At 36.6% G+C, this 20,121-nt stretch overlaps 1 protein-coding gene across 1 annotated transcript in view; it reads left to right on the top strand.

Moving 5' to 3' along the window:
* Window positions 1-20,121, top strand: part of LOC121326724 (cytoplasmic protein NCK1-like) — a 59,954-nt gene that overhangs the window by 21,856 nt on the left and 17,977 nt on the right. Inside the window, exons 2-3 of the mRNA XM_041270144.1 lie at window positions 2,590-2,642; window positions 10,843-11,086. Coding sequence (XP_041126078.1) covers window positions 10,861-11,086 — 226 coding nt within the window. The 5' untranslated portion in view covers window positions 2,590-2,642; window positions 10,843-10,860. The remainder of the gene's footprint in view (window positions 1-2,589; window positions 2,643-10,842; window positions 11,087-20,121) is intronic.

Below are 20,121 nucleotides of genomic sequence, written 5' to 3'. Positions count from 1 at the left end.
CCAATCTAGGTTGACATGTTATTGGCTGCTTTTCTGGGAATCAAATCTTAGAAGTCAGGATTAAAAATACACATTTTAAGTGACACTGGGCGGCACTCATTTAATTAACAACTGCGGTGCATGTTACCTTTTGTTTTGAAAGACACAATTGCGTGTTGTAATTTGTGTCATTGTTATAGTATGCAAGTCCATTTGTACTTGTACCTCCCACTGGCCCTTTTTTAATTAGAGGATACTGGAGAACTCCCTGTGAATAGTCCATCTTGGAAACTGAATCATGAAGGCTGCCTCCCAATAACAAACTCTAGAATCTCTGAAGATGTATTTAACCCCCCCTCCCTGGACATGTGTATTCCCAGTGAGGGGGCAGGGGGGGATGGAATTTTAAAATATTACTTCAAAAATGGAATGTCATGCAGGGGATTGGAAGCAAAACATGGAAATAAAGGGTGGAAGGTCAGTACTTGTTTTTAACTGTTTGAACAATACTGCAGCTTTCTACAGTCATTACTGGTAAGTTAAATCCATAAACTCTTTCCTTCTATGTGCAATGTGGAAAAACTTGCAGTAAATTGTAACATTTTTGGCCTGTGCAGAATTGTGAAATGCTGACTGATGGGTGTTGGTGTGGGTGTGGATAAATTATAGTTTCCAGTACTCTTGTTGCTGGATTTGACCATATAGAACCAGGCTTGCTGCATGTTGTTTGTTAATATGCAAACATCTCGATAGTTAAAGGCATTAACAAGGAATACAATTGCATACGTTTATTATGCAGTTTCTCTTAGTGATAAGCAGACATGGGCGTGAAGAGTTACACACTTCATTCATAGGTAAGGAAGGCAAGCAGTGAACTATGTACAGTATTTCTGTGCCTTGCATTTGCACCATCATTAACTGTTTCTAAAGCATTCATACAAGCTGATTTCTCTCTTCCATAATGCTGATGGGTAAAACACATTACTGATATATAATTGCTTCCAGATGCCTTTAGTGTACATCCCCCTTGAATCATTGAGCCACCATCATTGTTCTTGTTCTTAATAAACTCCCACTGTTTGCTGATAGCAGAAAGGGATTATGATTGGGCTAAAACATAAAATTTCTCTGTTAACCATTGGCCAAGGTCATTCAGATTTACAGCTGGGTCTGCTGTATTCTTCCAAGGTGCAGAAGCATTTCCAAATGCTGAAAATAATTGCTGAGATCACTTTTAGATCTGTATCTCCTGACCTATAATTTGCATTCGTTATTTACTGTCGACCAATTTGCAGCTGTATATTACAGAATGTCAAAGCAAACGGAACTTGGTAAATGTGGGTTTTGGGTTTCCTTTGATCACAGAATTAAGTCTGATAGCTTTTACTTTGAGTTTATTATCTCCAGGGACAATTCACTAGTGATCTCATCATTGTCATAAAAACAGTTTTACAGTTTGACACACTCCTCATCAGTATGCATTTTAATTAGTACAATAAATGAAGAAGTAGCCTGTATGACCCCCCCCCCCCCCATTTTCTGAAATCTGATGCAGTTTCTCTATTGCATGTGGTTTTTGCCCACAGACACTATTGTTGCTTCAGTTTAGTATTTACTATATTAGAGGAGGGCTTGGAGTGTGATCAAAATTGTAATCAATCATTTTAAATGCATTAATTTCAGGAACAGTGTGCGTAACATTTTCACTCTGTGATAATAAAATGTCTTTTTTATTAATAACAATACATATTAAAATATTTGCCTCAAACTGAGGCATGTTTCAGAATTTTGAATTCTCTACTGGAGAACCTACAGATTTTGAGGTAAATCATAATCATAAAGTGAATGTATCAGGGACATCATAGGTTGTCCCCACCCACCCCTCCAGGGAGTGGGTCAAATTCGGTAGTTTAATTGAGGTTTTGAAAATGGCATTGGCCAAAACATTTAAATGCTTGACTTGGTTTCCAGTATGTTTTACTGCCTTGCCTAATTGACCACAGTCAAGAAAATCGGAATCAAATAGAAGTTGGGAGAACTTAGTCACAGGAATCTATTTCAATGCTGAAAGTCCCCAAATTAGGCTGATATTAAATGTTCTCTTTTTTCAGTTTGTAGAAATGTGATAAATTTTAAAACAAGCATGAAACAGCAAAACATGGATATTCCCCGTACCTTCTATAAATGCAGAAATTACAGGAAGTACTGTTTTTGAATTTTTTTTCTCTAGCTTGTGATTTAAAGTCACATTGTTCTCAATCTGTAATAGTTTTTAAAATATATTTTAACCATAGTATTCTAAAAAGTACTATTTTACTAAACCTGTAACTGAAAAAAGTCAAAATCCTGTTGTAAACCACTTAAGGTACATTTAAGAGAGCAAGTCGTTTTATATATTTGTCTAACTCGAACTGATCTCACAAACCTAAAAAAAAAAAAAAAAAAAAAACAAAGCAATGGGACACCTAAAATGTGTCTGATTTCATTTTGTGCCGCTTTCTTAGACTCCAGATTCTGACTGTCCGTCTTTCAAAATACTAACGATTTTAATGTTCATGTGCATTGTTTACATAACACAATCTATAATACGTTTATCTCTTTTCTTTTTAGGTCAGCATTGAGCAATACACCTTTTTGAAGTGGACAGCTTTGATGTGGCACAGGTGAGAGTATAACATTCTGTAATCATTGCAAAGACTGCTTTTGAGACAAATATAATCCAATCAAATGTCTTTCTGCTCTCGTAATGTCCGTGATCTACAGTACGCCCCCCCCCCCCCCCCCCCCCCCATTTTGATTGGTTCCTTGTATTGGTGGAGAGCCCTTTTGATTGATTTCTATAATTGAGGCTCATTTTAAGTATGCATACCAATCACAGTTCAGAGCAATACAAACAAACCACAGTACACATCAACAAAATGATGTACAGTACATTACCTGCTTGTACAAATCTGGCTTGCTTGATGTCTTTGTTAGTCAGTGAAGTGCCATGAGGAGGGATTCATCCAGCTTCCTCTGTTCACCTCTGGAATGTAATTGTTATCCTGTGACTCTTACAATGCTGGAGACTGATGCCCTCTCAAGGCTGCATATCATCTAATGCAGTTATCAGTCTCTCTCCTGTTTTCGTTCACTTTAAATGTGTGACGGACTTCGAGACAGACATTTGCCTTTCCCGAATTGTCTGAAGATAATGTTTGTGGCAGAAACGTAGATTTGAGATTTGCTAGTTCTGTGTTTTTTTTGAGATGGTGTAGTACCTACTCACTGTCTCTTTAAAAAACCACTGCACTCCCCAGGCTGATTAAGTGTTATGTTTGCTTGTGCTGTCCCTGCTTGGCTTCGTGCCACAACGTGGTCAGAAGATTAGGGGGCAAGCCAGTGAGTTTGTCCAGTTGCATTGGCAAATGTCAGACATGAGTCATTTAGCTAGAGTGCTCATTTTGTCTGAGGTTTCTTAGAAATGAAACAGTAATGATTTTGCTTAAACCCTATGGATTCTGTTATTGAAAACAACTGAAACTTTGAAGTACAGTACAGGGTCGATCACCTGGAACCCAGATTTGTCCATTCATCGTGATTGTTTTAGGTTTGCAGGCTACAAAGGTTCATAACCTGGCAAGATTTTGTTTTTAAAGCAGTTACTTTTCTTAATTACATTATTTCATGTGAAATGTATCCGCACTGGTTATGCTTGAAAGAGTGAAATTCAAATGATTACTGGTACTTATTTGTATTCTGCTTAAGTTAAAGTACATGTTAACATATTTACAGTATAATCGTAATTCTCGAAAAACTACTCACTTCTAAATCTTCTGTAGTCATTTTTTTATTACTTTAGTATAAATACATGTTAATTTGGATTCATATGTTGTTTTTTTCTGACTATGTGAACGAAAAGACACACATTTGCCCGTTTTTTCCCATTGGAAATAGTGATATTTTGAAATATCACTGTCCTGGTCACAAAAGGAAAGTGTGTGGGGAATAATAGCCATTTTCTATACTTTTGAGGCATAAGCAATTAGGAAATAACACTTACTACCCAGGTACAAAAATTGTGTTACATAGTGTTATCATTAAATTCAGCAAGACTATGTGCATATTCCCCTTTAGTATGATTGCTTGATGTTGTACCATGTCCTTTTATTTGCTGTATTGTCACCTTAGGAAGGCAGCCAAGTTCCTAAATCCAAATAATTGACTGAAAACTAAAAATGCCATGCCTGCCAAAACAGGCACCATAACTGACTGTTTTCCAGTATAATTTAAATTTGAGTACCAGCTCTGTCAATTAAGAATTGCATGTCATTTCAAAGTTAAATCAACTTATTTGAGTTTTTTTCCTTAATGACCTAACAAATTAGATGACCTAAAAGATCTTTTTTTTTTTTATCCTGCAATGCTGTGAATCACTTATTAGCAAGTGGGTGTTTTGATATGTAATTTTCAAGAACTATAGTGATTTTATTAAATATTTTGCTATGGCCATAGTGCTCAGAAAGTGTCCAGATATTAAGAAGTCTGTGCATAATGGAAATCCTTTACTGTCAACAGCATGACCTGCTGACCAGGAGTAGACCCTTGCATGGATGAAACCCAGAATATGCTAGTTTGATAGCAGAATTTTGGTTTGTTGCTGACAACACAGAAACTGCGCACTCTTTGTTCAAAGAGAGAATGTCCACATAAGAGGATAAAAAAGTACTGTATATATTTAAGCTTAATATTTGGTTTCACAGTGCAGCATGACTGCTTCCTCCAAGGAATCTGAAGCAATATGAGCAAGATATAAATATCTAGTCCAGGCTATGCTTTCAGCTGATAATCGCTCTGTTCAGTGGCAGAGGAATGCTGAAATGATTTCAAGTGTTCTGGGTAAAAAAATCCAAACAAGCTGCATTCAACATTGAAGGTTTTCTCTGCCATGCCAGTCACGCAGTGATACACAACCACCCAGAAAACCAGCGTGTGTCTTGATCCAAATTGTTTATGACAGCTAGGTCAGATGACGGCATAGACCCTTTGGGGAAACAATACAGGAAATGTCACAGCTAATCTGTTTGTAGCTGTATAGCAGGCAACTGACCTAAGGGGGGGTACAGACACCACCAGCCAAAGTTTGGGGGAGTGTGACTGAACAGGATGGGATCCACAAAAGATAAACGATCAGGGAAGATGATCAAGCATTTCGTCTTTTTTTAAACGTGTATTGTGGGTATTATTTTTCCCCCAAATGCCCCTTTGTTTTCTGAAAAGGATTCATTCAGTGTTTTCTTTGTATGCTGAAGTGTCTACGTCCTTTTAAAGGGTCCTAGAATCCTGTCCTTCATAGCTGGCAGTGAATAGATTTTGCAGTGCTCCATTGTGAAGATGAATGTATTCAATTGCAAAACTCCTGGGACAGCCATGTCAAATTTGCATGCCATTTGTTTTGATTAATATTGGTACATCCTGTCATACTCTTGGCATATGTGCAAATGTGTGACTCATGTTTACAACGTTTAATTAAAATTTTATTCATATTTTAACCCTATACTAACAAATTTAGTAATGCAACATTAAGTATGTTGCACTGTATATAAAACCAACATTCCAATTACGTGACCTGCTCTGTACTTCGATCTGAATGATACCTCACCAACAACTGTTTTATAATTTGGTCCTTAATTGATATCTGTACATGAACTGGTGACAAATGTGTTTGAAGCTAAAATGCTTGTATTCTGTTTTTATATTTGTACAAACCTCATAGGATTACTAAAATATACTGCTGTAGTTTTGAAAGCATTGGGGAATGTCGTCTTTATTCAGACTAGTACATTTAAGTCAGCAGCAGTGAAAACCATCATGTTTCCCATCAATGCTGGGAGATTATGCTGCGAGATACAATCCACTGTTAGCAATAAAATTTGAGGCTGTGCATGCAAAATCTGCAACCTTTTTCCTCTTAATATTTCCTCTTCAGTTTTTGGTCTCTGTCTCCTACAGCACTCTGTTTTACATTGCCATTTTGATACTAAGTAAAACCAGCAAGTGGAGTTTAGCATCCGTGTCAACCTGCTTGGCAAAATGTGGTATGAATTTGGTCTACTGTAAGCTCTAGGGGTAAACAAAAGAGAGGGAGTGGCCTGGGTGGTGCTTCACAAGCACTTCTGTCAAAATAAATGTCAGCATTTGTTATGGGCTGACTTCTATCTGAGGTTTTCAGTGTTTGACTTTCTGTTTCAAATGAAAGCAAACCAGTCACTTGTGGATTAGCAACACTAGTGTTTCATCACAACTGGTTGGATATCTAATATGTGGTTCAGTGGTGGTCCCTTTTGAGATAACTGTACAGTAACCAGGCTAAGGCAAAATACTAAGTAAATATATTTCAATACAAAAAGAGAATTGTATCAAAATACAAATTACTTTTGGTAAACTATTTTGAAATACCAAATATATTTGTATTTTGAAAATACCATATCAAAATACAAAATATCTTTAACAAAAAAAGTAAGATTTTTCAAAGGTCAACCAGAAATTTTTATTTTGCATTAAATGAACAAATACAAAGTTGACGCAGGTATGACGAATATACAAAATAACAGAAGTAGAACAATTTGCCTACAAAGCAGCGCTTTTTGTTAACTCGGTAACACATCCAGGTATTGTGGAGAGGCAACAAAAAGGGCTAACAGAATATATAAAGAAATGCTAAATTCAAAGTCAAAGGAGATGTTCAGTGCTGTACAATACACTAGCATGATAACATCTAGAATACTGTTTTAGTTCTGGTTAAAATGGAACAAACATATATTGCAGCACTACCAAGAGGCCATAAACATGCAAGAAGAATGATTCTAGATCTGAAAGACCTGATTTTTAAAGAATTAAAACTTTTTAGCCAGAAACGAGGATAGTTTTGAAGACGTGCAACATTCATAAAGGTATTTGACAATGTTGCCCAAAACCTTCAAATTAACACAGGCACCAAGATTAGACTATACCAATGTAAATGAAGTGCATTTAAATGTACTTGGAACAGGAGGCACTTGTTTACACAAAGGGTTGTGGGTGTATGGAACAAACTGACCACACATTTTGTGAACTGGCAGTTCTGTCTCCCAGGGGACTCCATGTGCACGCATTTGCAGAAAGTAAGCAAAGAAAAAGAGGTACCTGGCAAATTTATATTGTAAGTTTAAATTTTGGAATGTACAGAGGAAATTAATTTAATAATAGTCTTGGTTTTAAGTTCCTCCATCATGAAAATGCTTAAAACAATAAAAAAAACCTGGAGAAGGCCTGGTGAAATTCAAGCAGCACTACTTAATCCATCTGTTCAGACTGGCCCTATAATCTGTTCATCTCCCTCAGTCCTACAGTGTTGTGCTTTGCTGCTGTCCCAATTTCTGTATGGTTCATGGATACTTTTGCAAAAGTCTTTTGTATCTAATTTTATTATACTTCTGCGCTGTTAGACATGCACTGGTTACTGTATCTTTTACACTCTTTTACTGTTGGACACTAAATTAAAAAAAAAAAAAAAAAAAAAAATACAAAAATCTGTTAACCAAAACTCACGTTTTAATGAGAATCTCAATATTCAGTTGTAGTTTGTTATGAACATTTAAGCGTTACGAACAACCTCCATTCCCAAGGTGTTCCTAACTCTCTTCTGCTGTAGGAGTAATAATAATACATAATAATTCAACTGCAATATGCACCATACGTTTGTTACCAGCCGTGCTGAAATATCAACGTTTTCTTTTTTTATTGTCTGTGACATGGTAATTTGAATTTGAATTCAGTGGTTCAGTGGAAAAACCACCTGTGTATTTGGTGTGTTTTCGCTAATACAAAGTACTCTGAAATGTAGTGTTTTTGATACAAAATACTTACGATAGCCCTTGAAAATAAAATTACAAAATACATAATGTAATGAAAATAAAATATGTATTTCAAATACATGTATTTTTGATATTGCCCATCCCCAAGTAACTATAGTCACAGCTTCAATTCAGTAGAACAGTTGGGTTTCTTGAATTTACACCAGGTATTTTATAACAGCATTGACTAAACTGCCCTGGGCTTAGTAATATTACACATTAGTCTGTATTGTTCAGACACGACAAGCACACCCACACGTTACTGAGTAGGGCGGTATTATTCCTTTATTCAGTGGGGGGGGGGATCATAATTTGTGTAGAGTGTTTTTAGGATTGAAAAAATAAAATGCAAATAAATCTTCAGTTGGGTTTGTGAGTATCCCTTTTTCCTCGATTCTGTGTGAAAGGTGAGAGAAGTTCAAACGCGCGTCTCAATTTAGTTTTTAGCATATTCCCTTGTGGTTTGAAAAACTTGTGTATTTAATCTTGGGAGCAGAAAAAATTGTAAACCTATTTTTAAGGCTTTCCAGCTGCCAAGTGTGTTTTCATAGACTCCAAGGACCTTCTATGGCATCATGTGTGGAAATGTGCAAACTGAATTGTAGGTTAAAGGCTCAGCTGTTTCCAGCAGTGTCCCGTATTTACCATGGGATGACTTGCAGTTGATCCTGAAGCAGTACCGACCTGGAGGTCTATGTGCTGCAGGGGTTTCTCATTCTCTTTACTGTCCAGATGTAAGAATACGAGTGCTGATACAACCCAACCTTTTGGCTACATAGACTTGTGAGAAGCCCGGAGAATCGCACAGCCTTCAAATGATTTTTTTTTTTTTAATTCACACAATTCTGTTTTAAGTTTGTTTTAAAATGCTCTCTAATTAGAAATGCAGAATGTTGTGTGCTTCTGACAAGACAGTAAACATGGAATTTTAAAGTGAAATTTTAATATGACTGTAGACATATACTGTACGTAGGGCTTGTGATTTTTGGTTTTAACGGATTAACAACCCACCCCACCCAGATTATATATATATATATATATATATATATATATATATATATATATATATATATATGCTATATATATTATATATATATGATATATTGTATATGTGTATATATACCTGCTATATATTTACGATTATATATATAACACCGGAAGAAGATTGGAAATAGTTGCTCAATTCATGTTGACTTGATCCCTTTCCCTGTGAAATAAATAAATAAACCTACAAAAAAACAAGAAAACTTTCCCAGTGCAGTTGGGCAGTGTCCCTTCCTTCTGACTTGTATCTCGCATTGATTCCTTCTGAATACTTTAAAATTTAAACCCACCCCAACTGCTAAGTGGTAGCAAATTCCTACATTTCTATTGAGAGACTTGAAATGAGATTACAAACGAAGGATTGTTCTTGCTCACGAGATTTAAAGGAGAATTGCAAATTGTGTTGAAAAAATATGCCTAAACACAAGAATATGCCAATTTTGTTGTGGAAGACAGCAATGGAGAAGAGACAAGAAGAGACAATCGAAGTCCTGTCGAGTGTTTATATATGTGTATGTGTGTGTGTATATGTGTGTGTGTGTGTGTGTGTGTGTGTATATATATATATATATATATATATATATATATATATATATATATATATATATATATATATATATGTATGTATGTATGTTTTTACAATGTTTTACAAATAGATAAACTTACATCTGTGGTACTCTCTTCAGTCCAAAACCTTGTTACTTAAATTGTTCTTTATTATTGAACTGAGCAGCCCAGAGCCTTGTTCCTATCAGGTCTTTAATTGAATCTGGATGATCAATTAAGTAATTAAGGACATGAGAATATAATGGTCTGAGAGCCCCAAGTAAGAACAACTGGTAAAAAGTGTGTGTGTGTGTGTACACTGTAGAGGGATACTGAAGAAAATGAATGTTGCAATAAGTGTTAGTAACTGGAAACCCTAAGTCCCCTGTTTCCTGTGTTGGGTGGCCGGGGTATTGTAGCTTCATTTTTACACAAAGTAACAGGAAGGCTCATTTATCACGATCGGACTGTCTGACTGTGCTTGTTAATGACTAAAATAGAAATACATTTGATGGTTATGCAACTGTTGCGGTTTACAATGTAATGTTGTGCTGCATTACGAAAGAACAGTGTCTAAACAAAAGAAAATGAGAAGCCAACACTTGCAGTCTAGAGAGAAAGACTTATAGTCTTATCGTTTTGTCAAATATCTGTTGCAATAATACAAATCTTTCATTTCACCTGTAGTTCTCCTGCATTTTGTTATGTATTTTTTAATTTAAGTTCTTGTCTGCTCCACTACATCTTTCTCCTTTCCTTTTTCCTGTTGCCATGGTTTTAAATATTGTATTGACTGTAGTGAATTATTAATGACAAAAACAGTTAATGTTCTGTCTGTTGGACTCTACCTGCATCTTGTGTACAAACTGCTGACCAGGGATGCAGGGATGTAGTGTTTTAATTCAGTGTAGACCTGCTTCAGTAAACCGCTTTTTAATGTTGACCGCTCTTGTCTGAGCACTCCTGTTTTGGGACAACCAGCAGTGGTGCATTTTGTAGGGTTGTGTTCCAGTAATTATCCTCAAGTATGACTGCACAGCACTTTCACAACTCACTGCACCGGAAATAAAATACCTCTGAGCAGGCACTGGAAATATGAAATCCGTTTACATTTAATTCAAATGCTTCCTAATGAATGAGAATCTGAATTAAATTTGCAGTACATGTTGTTGTGTTTTTTTTTTTTTTTTTCCCCTTTCAGGGGTTTTCATTATTATAGTAGTAGTAGATAATAAAACATACTTGTATTATCTAATTATGGGTCATAGTGTCATTTTTTTAACATGAAAAATGGTGATTACTTCTGATTGGCAGACGTGTCCTATATGTGTACTGTAATTGTGTGCACTGTATTGTGCTGTCGCTAATGGTTTTCTGATTGCGCTCTCCTTTCTAACAGTGCTGAGGTCAGTTGAAGATGACGGAAGAGGTTGTTGTCATCGCTAAGTTTGACTACGTGGCCCAGCAGGATCAGGAGCTGGACATTAAGAAGAACGAGAGACTTTGGCTGCTTGACGACTCCAAGTCATGGTGGCGAGTTCGGAACTCCACAAACAAGACCGGCTTTGTGCCGTCAAATTACGTGGAACGGAAGAACAGTGCAAGAAAAGCTTCTATTGTAAAGAATTTAAAGGACACTTTAGGTAAGGTTTGCTTTAGGAAAAAAAACAACACACCACATCATTTGTGCAAATGTTTTATTTTTCTGCTTTGATTTGTTTTTCACCATGTTTCCCAGATACAAACTTATTGAGTGGAGAGGATGATAAAAATGTTCTGCATTTATGGATGCTCACGTTGTCCAAGTCCAAGCATTATATTTGAACAAATGCAAAATATTATGAGTAATCACTCCTTTAAGTGCAGTGAGACCCCAAGTATCATTCATTTACACCAATGCAGAGAATTATTATTACCTCATAATTGGTATCTGCAATGCTGACTGCCAGAATATTGCAGACCCCCATATTTCAAATGGTTGTCTAAGGTGGATCCAATTATTGGTTAATCTTCTGCACATAGTGTTTATAATATAATGTATTACAGTTTGCATTCAATTCTGCGTTTTTAAATGTCTGCTGCAAACTACAGAAGCAGGATTTGAGCTGGTTTTTATTTTGGTCTTTTTCAAATAAGCCATACATAGCCTAATACTAGTTGCTGATATTTTGAGCTGTTCATGCAACTGATGAGCTGGTGTGACACAGGAAGATGCAGAAAGTTAGGTGATCACTGCAGGATGGGGCTACTCACACAGTGCAGCTCCGTCTGTTCTGGTACAATTGTTTAATCAGAGGTCCTGAATGCTTTTCTCAAGAGGATTTGGATATTAATTTACAGTAATGTCATTTATTAGGAGAAGTATTAAAAAAGCTAACTTTGTGTCACTACGCCTCATCTGAAATACATAACTCTTCTTTGAGATAGCCTTCTCACCTCTGTATGCATGAGCAAGGAATGGTGCTCTGCACCCGCCTCCTCACAGTGCAGAAAACACCTGGAGTTTGTTTCTCTGGTTTTAATAAAATTAACAAGCGTTACACAATGGTGAAGACCTGATTCAGTATATTTCGCAGCATGCGCCTCTTGGTGTAAAAAGCAATGTGTCCAAATAGCGTAAGGTGCAACTGCTTCTAATTTTGGCACAACAGAATGTTTTCCGGTCACTCTGCGGCTCATTCAGTGAGACCCCATTGCAGTCAGTCCAGCTGATTTCTACTGAAGTCATAAAATCATCTAACAGTTTGAAAAAATCGTATGACTTTGTTGTCTTGTGCTCCTTGCAAAATAGTCATCTTTTATTCACTTATTCCACACATACCGAACATAGGCGAGTAAGTGGGACATTTTAGAAATGTCTGTGGATTCATCGCATGTATAGCAAAATCATTGTCATGCAGCCGATCAGTGCACTGCGAAACTATGTCTTCTGACATTAAAAGCGATCTGTCGTTTCAAAGTGTCATTTCACATTGGTATTTTTGCCAGTTCCTTGGCCTTTTGTTCTCAATTTCAATGTCACACGGCATTATCAACTCCTAAGTAATCGTATGTGATTTGTTTTGCTTTAGCAATTTTCTGCGTCACTGTGTACGATGACACTACAAGCTTTTTACCCGCAGTAGTTGTGGATTTCATTGTAGCTTTAGTACCAAGCAGTTCCTTAGCCTTTCGCTCAAAAAATGAATGTTGCTGGTTTTTAAATATTTCATGCTTGGTAATTAAATATCTCCTGTAATTTGGAGGGTTTCAGACATTAATTGGACAGTACTTGTGCACACTGCGGTTGAGGTATATCTCCACTTCCAGTACAAATAAAACCGAAATTCAGGTAGCTGTCTTTTTGTATGTCCTTAATTTTGCAGGGTTAATAACGGCTTTATGTTTTTTACTTGCAACACCACCACCTTCTTCAGCCCTTACGGTTGAAGTTGTTGAAGGAAGTTCTGTAACATCATTCTGTGGCTTTTGATGCTGATGGTCGAATAAACATATCCAGTGTTTATTTTTATGTGTTTACAACGATTTTCCTTCTGCCTTGTAATCTGTCGTGCTCCTGCTGAAATAGCTCTATTACACCATACATAACCCGAGAACATGTTACATAACCTGTTCATTTCAGTGCATGCTTGTGACATGCTGAAGCTAATCGGTTTCATTGTGTCATAAGCATGTAATGGAAAATAACGTTCTTTGGTTTATTTTTGGAGGTCCCTTGAAACTTCCTACAGGCCCACTAGGGGGGCTCGGACCCCTGGCGGGGAACCCCTGGTCTAGTTTATACTAGGATTAGCATTGTTATAAACAGCCTGCTATGACAGGTATTTGGAATTCAGGCGTCTTTTATTGCCAGGTTGATTTATCACAAAGGCAGCTTTTATAAAATGTGTTTCGTAACCTTTTTGTTATCTTAAGGATCAATTGGAAGTAAAAACAGCTTCTTTTTTTATAGGGAAATTGATTTCCCTCTAGCCCGACCCGCACTTGGTTTGCTTGTCTGTGGCTTTGAACTCCCCAGCACTGTTCAGCCAGGCTATTTATAGTTTAAAAACTGCTAATTAAAATGATCCAATGGAAATGCTACCTTTTTTTAAAAAAAATTTTTGTAAAAAATATACAGTCTATTTACATGGTGCTTTTAATGAATAGTTAATTCACAGAAAGTTACATTTTTGCTTCACTATATGTGTATTATAGAGAGGGAGTTATTTTATTTTCTATTTTAGTCCTAGCACCAGCCCAGCACTGTATTCAGAAAAGTAGCTTACATTTTGTTCGCTTTTATTTTTTTCTCCCAAAATATTTTACTTTTCATTTTTAAATGCCATTGTTTTTGTAACCTGATGGCTCGTGCTCCCCTTTTTAATCTTTACATTTGGTGTCACATGGGACTAGAGCTGTCATTCAGACATTTATTATCCCCTGCAGGGAATATAGTGGAGGTGTCTGCCTGTTCATTCTACATCACACTTGAGGTACACACTCACATTTTTACATACAACCTATCCAATTACAAGGAGACCTGTTATTGAGAGTATCAGGTGGTATATGAAAGCAACCTGCATTTCACGTACAGAAATACTGGTGGGTCTACCTTTTCATGTACAATCGCTGCTGTAATTCTGGATTTACATAGCGGTGAGAGGTGTAGAGTGTGATTGTGACTTGCATGTTTATCAAGGTCCAATGAGAACTGAGACCTTACTGTGTTTATTTCACTCTTCTGGCTTTGGTTAAAAATAGTTTCCTGTCATTGTCAGTGTTACCTGCACTTAAAAGCAGGGTTCTAGAGAAGTGCAATTTCCTGTTGTAGTTCTGTATTTTCTTTTATTAAGTGTGGACTTATACTTAAAAAAAAAAAAAAAAAAAAAAAATCCTGTGGTTGAAATTTCCTGTAAACTGGGGATTTAAGAGAATAAGGACTGTAACATGCATGCACAAGTAATCTATTGGTTTTATAGGACTGATTTGTTTTACAGCTGAACAATCTACTATTTGATCTTATTTTTATTGCTACAGTACTTATTCTTTTATTTTTTTATTTTGCATTATTGAATTTGCTGACTTGAGCACGGAAATGTTCTCTTTCATTTCTGCCAACCATTGTGTAAAAAAAAAAAATTGGGTCCGGACTACTGAACTGTAATGTTCCAAAGCCTGCGGGACTACCAGCGGCTTCTAAAGAGGTGTTTTTTTTTTTTTTTTTTTTTTTTTTTTTAAAAAAGCAGTTACATCAAAGGTCTTTATAGAAGATCTTTGGTTACTTTATACAAACAGACTGATAAACCAGCTCAGTTTACTTCCTGTTTAGTACACACCTACTCAGTTGAAATGGGCTACTATAGTAACCAACGAATCCAATCGTGATTGGTTCATGCCTTAAGATTCATGACATTCGATTTTTTTTAATTGTGCATTAGTTGCTTGCAAGATCAGTGACATGACAGATAAACCAATCAGAGTGGGGAATTTGCTTTATACTTTACTAGAATGGCGGCAGCTGTATATAGTGATTGCAAGTATACAGTAGGCTACTGTATCTTACAGGAGGGGTGTGTGTGAATATAAAAAATAAATTAATAAACTTGAGAGAACACAGTACACTCAGTGGCTATCACAGTGTTACAGAGAAGCAGGGACATTGCAGCTCGAGCACAGTAGAAAGTTAATAAAGGTGGGTTATTTTTTTATTTGTTTCCAACTAAACATAGCGTGCAGTGCATTTGTACTATTTTAAATGTATACCCAGATGTTGTTGTTTTTATGAAGTAAGCAGAAAGCCGGGCTCATGTTTATATTCTGTGAACACGTTTAGGCCACTAAGTTTATTTGTATAGTACTACTGAATGTTGATTGTATAATAATACATCTTGAAAACAAATGCAACACTTGCAGAGTTTAGTTACTGATAATTTGCACAGGGAAAAGTGAGTGCACAGGGAAAAGTGAGGGAGTGCACAGGGAAAGAAAAAAAAAAAACAACTAATCCTGAGGCTAGCTTCTATAAATGTCACAGGCGAGGAAAAATGAAAACAACACTACTACTGCAAGTGCATAATAATTCCCACAGTCCATTTAGGACCCAGAACGTGATTTATTTTAATTTGTTACGCAGTGAATATTTTAAAACTAATGATGGGATACTGTTTGGGTTAAAAACCCAAACTGTGAGTCCCCAGATCTGAAAGTCTGGGAAACCTATTATTAGCTTGTTGTTTTTGGTAGAAATATTAACAGAAACTAGGTTGTTAGCAAACTTTGTCAGTATCTGGTTATATATGGTAAAAACAAACCCAAAACAAACAAACAAAAAATATTAGTGGCCCTCAGAAGTGATGTCAGATTTCTTTTCTGAACCTTACAATTGTATCCATCTATTTTTATTTATTTTTTTTAATGGTATGCAGTGATAAATGGAAATGTTTACTGAAAAATGTGGGCTATCAAATTTGTGGTAGGCTACCATAGTTTTAACTTTTGGTAGCCCATCAGTCTACCACAGGTAATAGTGATTTGTCCACCCCTGATATACTGAATATGTAACTAGAATGAATAGGATATTATGGTTGAAACCTTAGCATTATTTGTATAGCAGATTGATTGTTTGTAAAGCAGACAGGAAAAATAACGAACGTCCCATTGTTCTGCTGTGCCTTTTGGATGACAAAGTTGGACATTCTAAGGCTTTGTGTGTGTGTGTGTGTGTGTGTGTGTGTGTGTGTGTGTGTGTATTACCATAAAAAGAGCACTGGATCTGTGCCGTCATGAAGCTCCAGCATCCACACGTTTTGAATGTGTTTGCAGTAGGAAGAACACTTCAGGAACACTTCTGTTACATGTGAGGATTGTGGGGCAGAGGTCTGTTCAAAGACAACCTGTTGCACGGCACATATGTAAACATATTTTAATGGTGAATGTAATATCAAGCTGTGTGGTCTCTAGGCTATAAAGCCTTGCATTTTATATGCAAGTTACATTTCCTTTATGAAAAAGTATCTTTAATATAGGTTATATCAACAGGTGCACTATAACTTTCTACAAACACGTTGGATACCAAATGTGTTGCAATCAAATGAACTGTGTTAGTAAAATAAACTATGTGTGATTTTAGCTTGTGTGCTTAACTTGCTGTTTGGTGGTATAGACTCATAACCACAGAGGCTTATTAAGCTTGTACTGTTGAGCTGCATCCTCCACTCTCGCTGCCTTCATGTGGGCAGTTGAAATGTTTTATATTTTGATGTGAAATGGCATTAAGCTGTGGTTGCTTACATAGAGCTTTAAGACTTGGCCTTGTAACAAACTTCTTGTTGCCTGATTTACCACATCGTTCCATGCAGTGATTCTTTTCAAACGCACCCAGGCAATCCTGCTATGACAAGTAGTCATAAAAATTAAAAAACAAGTTTGACATGGATTCATGAAGACAAATAATGAGCGCTAATCACTTGCTGGAAATAATAACTCCATACTTTGAACCGTGGCCATCTGGGAAGAGAGGCTGAGAATCATGCAAGTCTTTTCCACAGCCTATGCACAACAAAACATACCTGACTGTGATACTGGCTACATGCAATGTAGAAAATCACAAGCCATACTCTTTCCCATTGTGTTTACAGGGATATTCCATGCATTTAACCAAGAGGGATCCTAACAGCTGTGGAAAAGACTTGCGCAGGTTTTTATTTAAACCAGAACCGAACAGTTTTATTTTCTGACTGTACTGTATTTCAAATACCTGGGCTGAAATGTCCAGGTTTGAGAAATATAGTTTAGCAGGGAACATCAGTAATACCCATTTGCCAGACAGCTAGTGGATTATGGATTTATTCATTTTAGCACCGGTGCTTCCATTTTAGCACTAGCGTTCCAAAGTCTACAAAAACTGAAATAGTCTGAATTTAAAGAATATATCAATATCTGCTCCGCATTATTTGTGTGTGGTGTTTTTTTTTTTTTTAATTATTCCCGGGATGTGTCCCCTAACACAATGCTCCAACCCATTTGAAGAAGCCAAGGTCAAAATGGCATAACTGGCTACCACTGGATAATGTGTGACTCAGTGACTGATTACTAACTTTTACACAGTGAAATCGGCTGAACTGCACTTCTTACTTTGCTGTGCATGTTTCACTTGCCAGGTTGCCCGGCAGGGACATAGCTGTCTAACTCAGTACAGTATTAGCCTCCATCCAACAGAGCTGGTAAGCCAGTAACATCTCTGCAAAATGACAGCCTTGCCAAGATTGCTTTGAGATGCAAACATGCAAGGCCTCATATACAAGACACTGCTGAGACTTTCAGAAATAAATAACCTAAATATATCTTTGATAAAAGCATGTGCAGTACCAAGTTCTGACTGGGTCGACCTTTTGTATGTTACAGTCTGTATAAATAGTGCTTCTGCTGAAAAAGAATGTCTGTCTGCTTCTTACATTTGTTGCGTCTCAAAGTGTTTTTAATAAGCAGAGTGTTTCAAAGTGCGATTAAAAAATTTCCATTACACTTGGAAGTTGGCCCCATCGTTTGTTAGATCGAGGCTGGTGTACACCCCTCTCTGTAGCAATGGCTGTGTATTGTTACGTAACCCTGAACTCCTTGAATAAACAGCTTGATGCTAACCCTTTAATAGCTTGATACATGAAACTCTTACAGCTGTAGTTCACAATAGTATCTTACATTTTTAAGGTGGTTGTTACTTGAAAATACCTGTTCTGATTTGTCACCTCTTGTTGCAAACCATCTCTATGTCGCTCATTGTGATATAGCGACAAACGCCGAGGCTTTAAGACTGTTCAAGTTAAAACTGCCTGTGGGAAATGCAAATAAGTTGTCCAATTCGCAGTCTGCTTGTACAGAAAGCTAATTTTAAGAATGCAATAGCTAGTGGTGTGTGTGTGTGTGTGTGTGTGTGTGTATATATATATATATATATATATATATATATATATATATATATATATATATATATATATATATATATATAGATAGATAGATAGATAGATAGATAGATAGATAGATAGATAGATAGATAGATAGATAGATAGATAGATAGATAGATAGATAGATAGATAGATAGATAGATAGATAGATAGATAGATAGATAATATATATATAAATTTCACACAACATCTGACTAAACTGTCTGGAATTGGAACACATTCTAAAGATGTAAACCAGTACTTATAGCTATGTGTTTATTTTTTTTAGAATACTATATTTGTTATATAATGTGCCAGGCTTTGTGTAAGTAAACATACAACCCTCAATAGATCTGCTGGGTTTATATTAGAGATTTTTAACTTGTTATGTTGTATTGATATGAAATCGGGCCAACAGCTCTCAATGTCCCATACGTAAGTGAATGATACCAGTATTCCTAAAATAGCATTTACAAATAATAATCGAAAATGAATCTGGAAAATATTTTATCCAGCTTTTTCAATTATAAAATGAAAAGTTTGTTTAAAAAAATGTTTACAGCTTTACAGTCATTGCAAGCAGGGACGCGGGAAGTGGGGGTGCTGGGGATGCAGCCGCAACCCCACGTTCTGAGGGAGGGGTGAGGCCGCACCGGCAACTTTTCTTGTTAACTTTAGTTTATGAAATGAGCATTTACGCTGTCTGCAAGAAGGTCATGAATCAACTGTTTCAACCAATTAGTATTATCGTGTGCATGCTGGCATTTAGGGTTTCAACCAGTTGGCACTACGCATTGTTATCCAAAGCAGATGTTCATTGTTCCAACCTATCACTGATAGTATCAGCACCAAACACTGTCATGCGAGAGACAGCGTTTACTTGCAAATGTATCCTGACTAGGAGCTGGTTTCGATATGATAACTATGTGCTTAACCACATTTTTAAAACAGTAGAGAATAAAGGATATTTACCCGTTAACACTTGTAGAATTCTCAATAAACAAACCATAACCTCACTGCATTTCTTTTTACTAGTGGTAAAGACTAATCCACATTCTGCATGCCATTTACTTCAATTTGATTAAACCAAAGGAATCTTACTGTAACTCCTATATTTTTAGTGCTGCTGTCTTCCCTGTCATGTTTTATTTATTTATTTATTTAATTCACTATGCCCTTTTGTAACTGTTACTGCAGTAGCCTAGGCAAGTGAGGCATGATAATTTCCAGTAGTAGGCTCTTATTTGACCTTTAAGGTAATGGGAGAGTTCCAAATGACGTGTTTTGCATTGTTTTTAATACTGTAACAATCAGCCCAGGTCTGTGCGTCATATTTTGATGGTGAAATGCACACAAAATGACTATTTTGTATATATTTAAATATTGCCCGAAGGTCCGGTCCCCCCAGCCCCCCTCCACACCTTTTAATTTTCAGAACTCACAGTTTGAAATTCATTCCCGCGTCTCTGATTGCATGGGGAGCTTCTAATCAATCGTCCTTGATTTTAGTTACCCTGAACCATATCACCGTATGTTCATCCTACGTAGATCTGAACATTGTTTAGGAACAGACAGAGTTTTCTGAAGCCTGAACAGTTTCTTTCTTGAACCGCAGTAAATAATTAGCTCCCTAATTGCAGTGGTTTGGGTTCCGTCTCACTGTTTATTGATGCAGGTGTGAGCTGCTTGAGATGTTTTGGCTTCTCAGAGTCAGGGCCAGGGAAAGAAGAGGTTTCCGGGAGCAGGAATGGGAAAGC

The sequence above is a fragment of the Polyodon spathula genome, chromosome 14 (assembly GCF_017654505.1).
Source record: "Polyodon spathula isolate WHYD16114869_AA chromosome 14, ASM1765450v1, whole genome shotgun sequence".
Classification (NCBI taxonomy): Eukaryota; Metazoa; Chordata; class Actinopteri; order Acipenseriformes; family Polyodontidae; genus Polyodon; species Polyodon spathula.
Note: the sequence above shows the minus strand (reverse complement) of the source record. Positions and strands in the feature narration are given on the sequence as shown.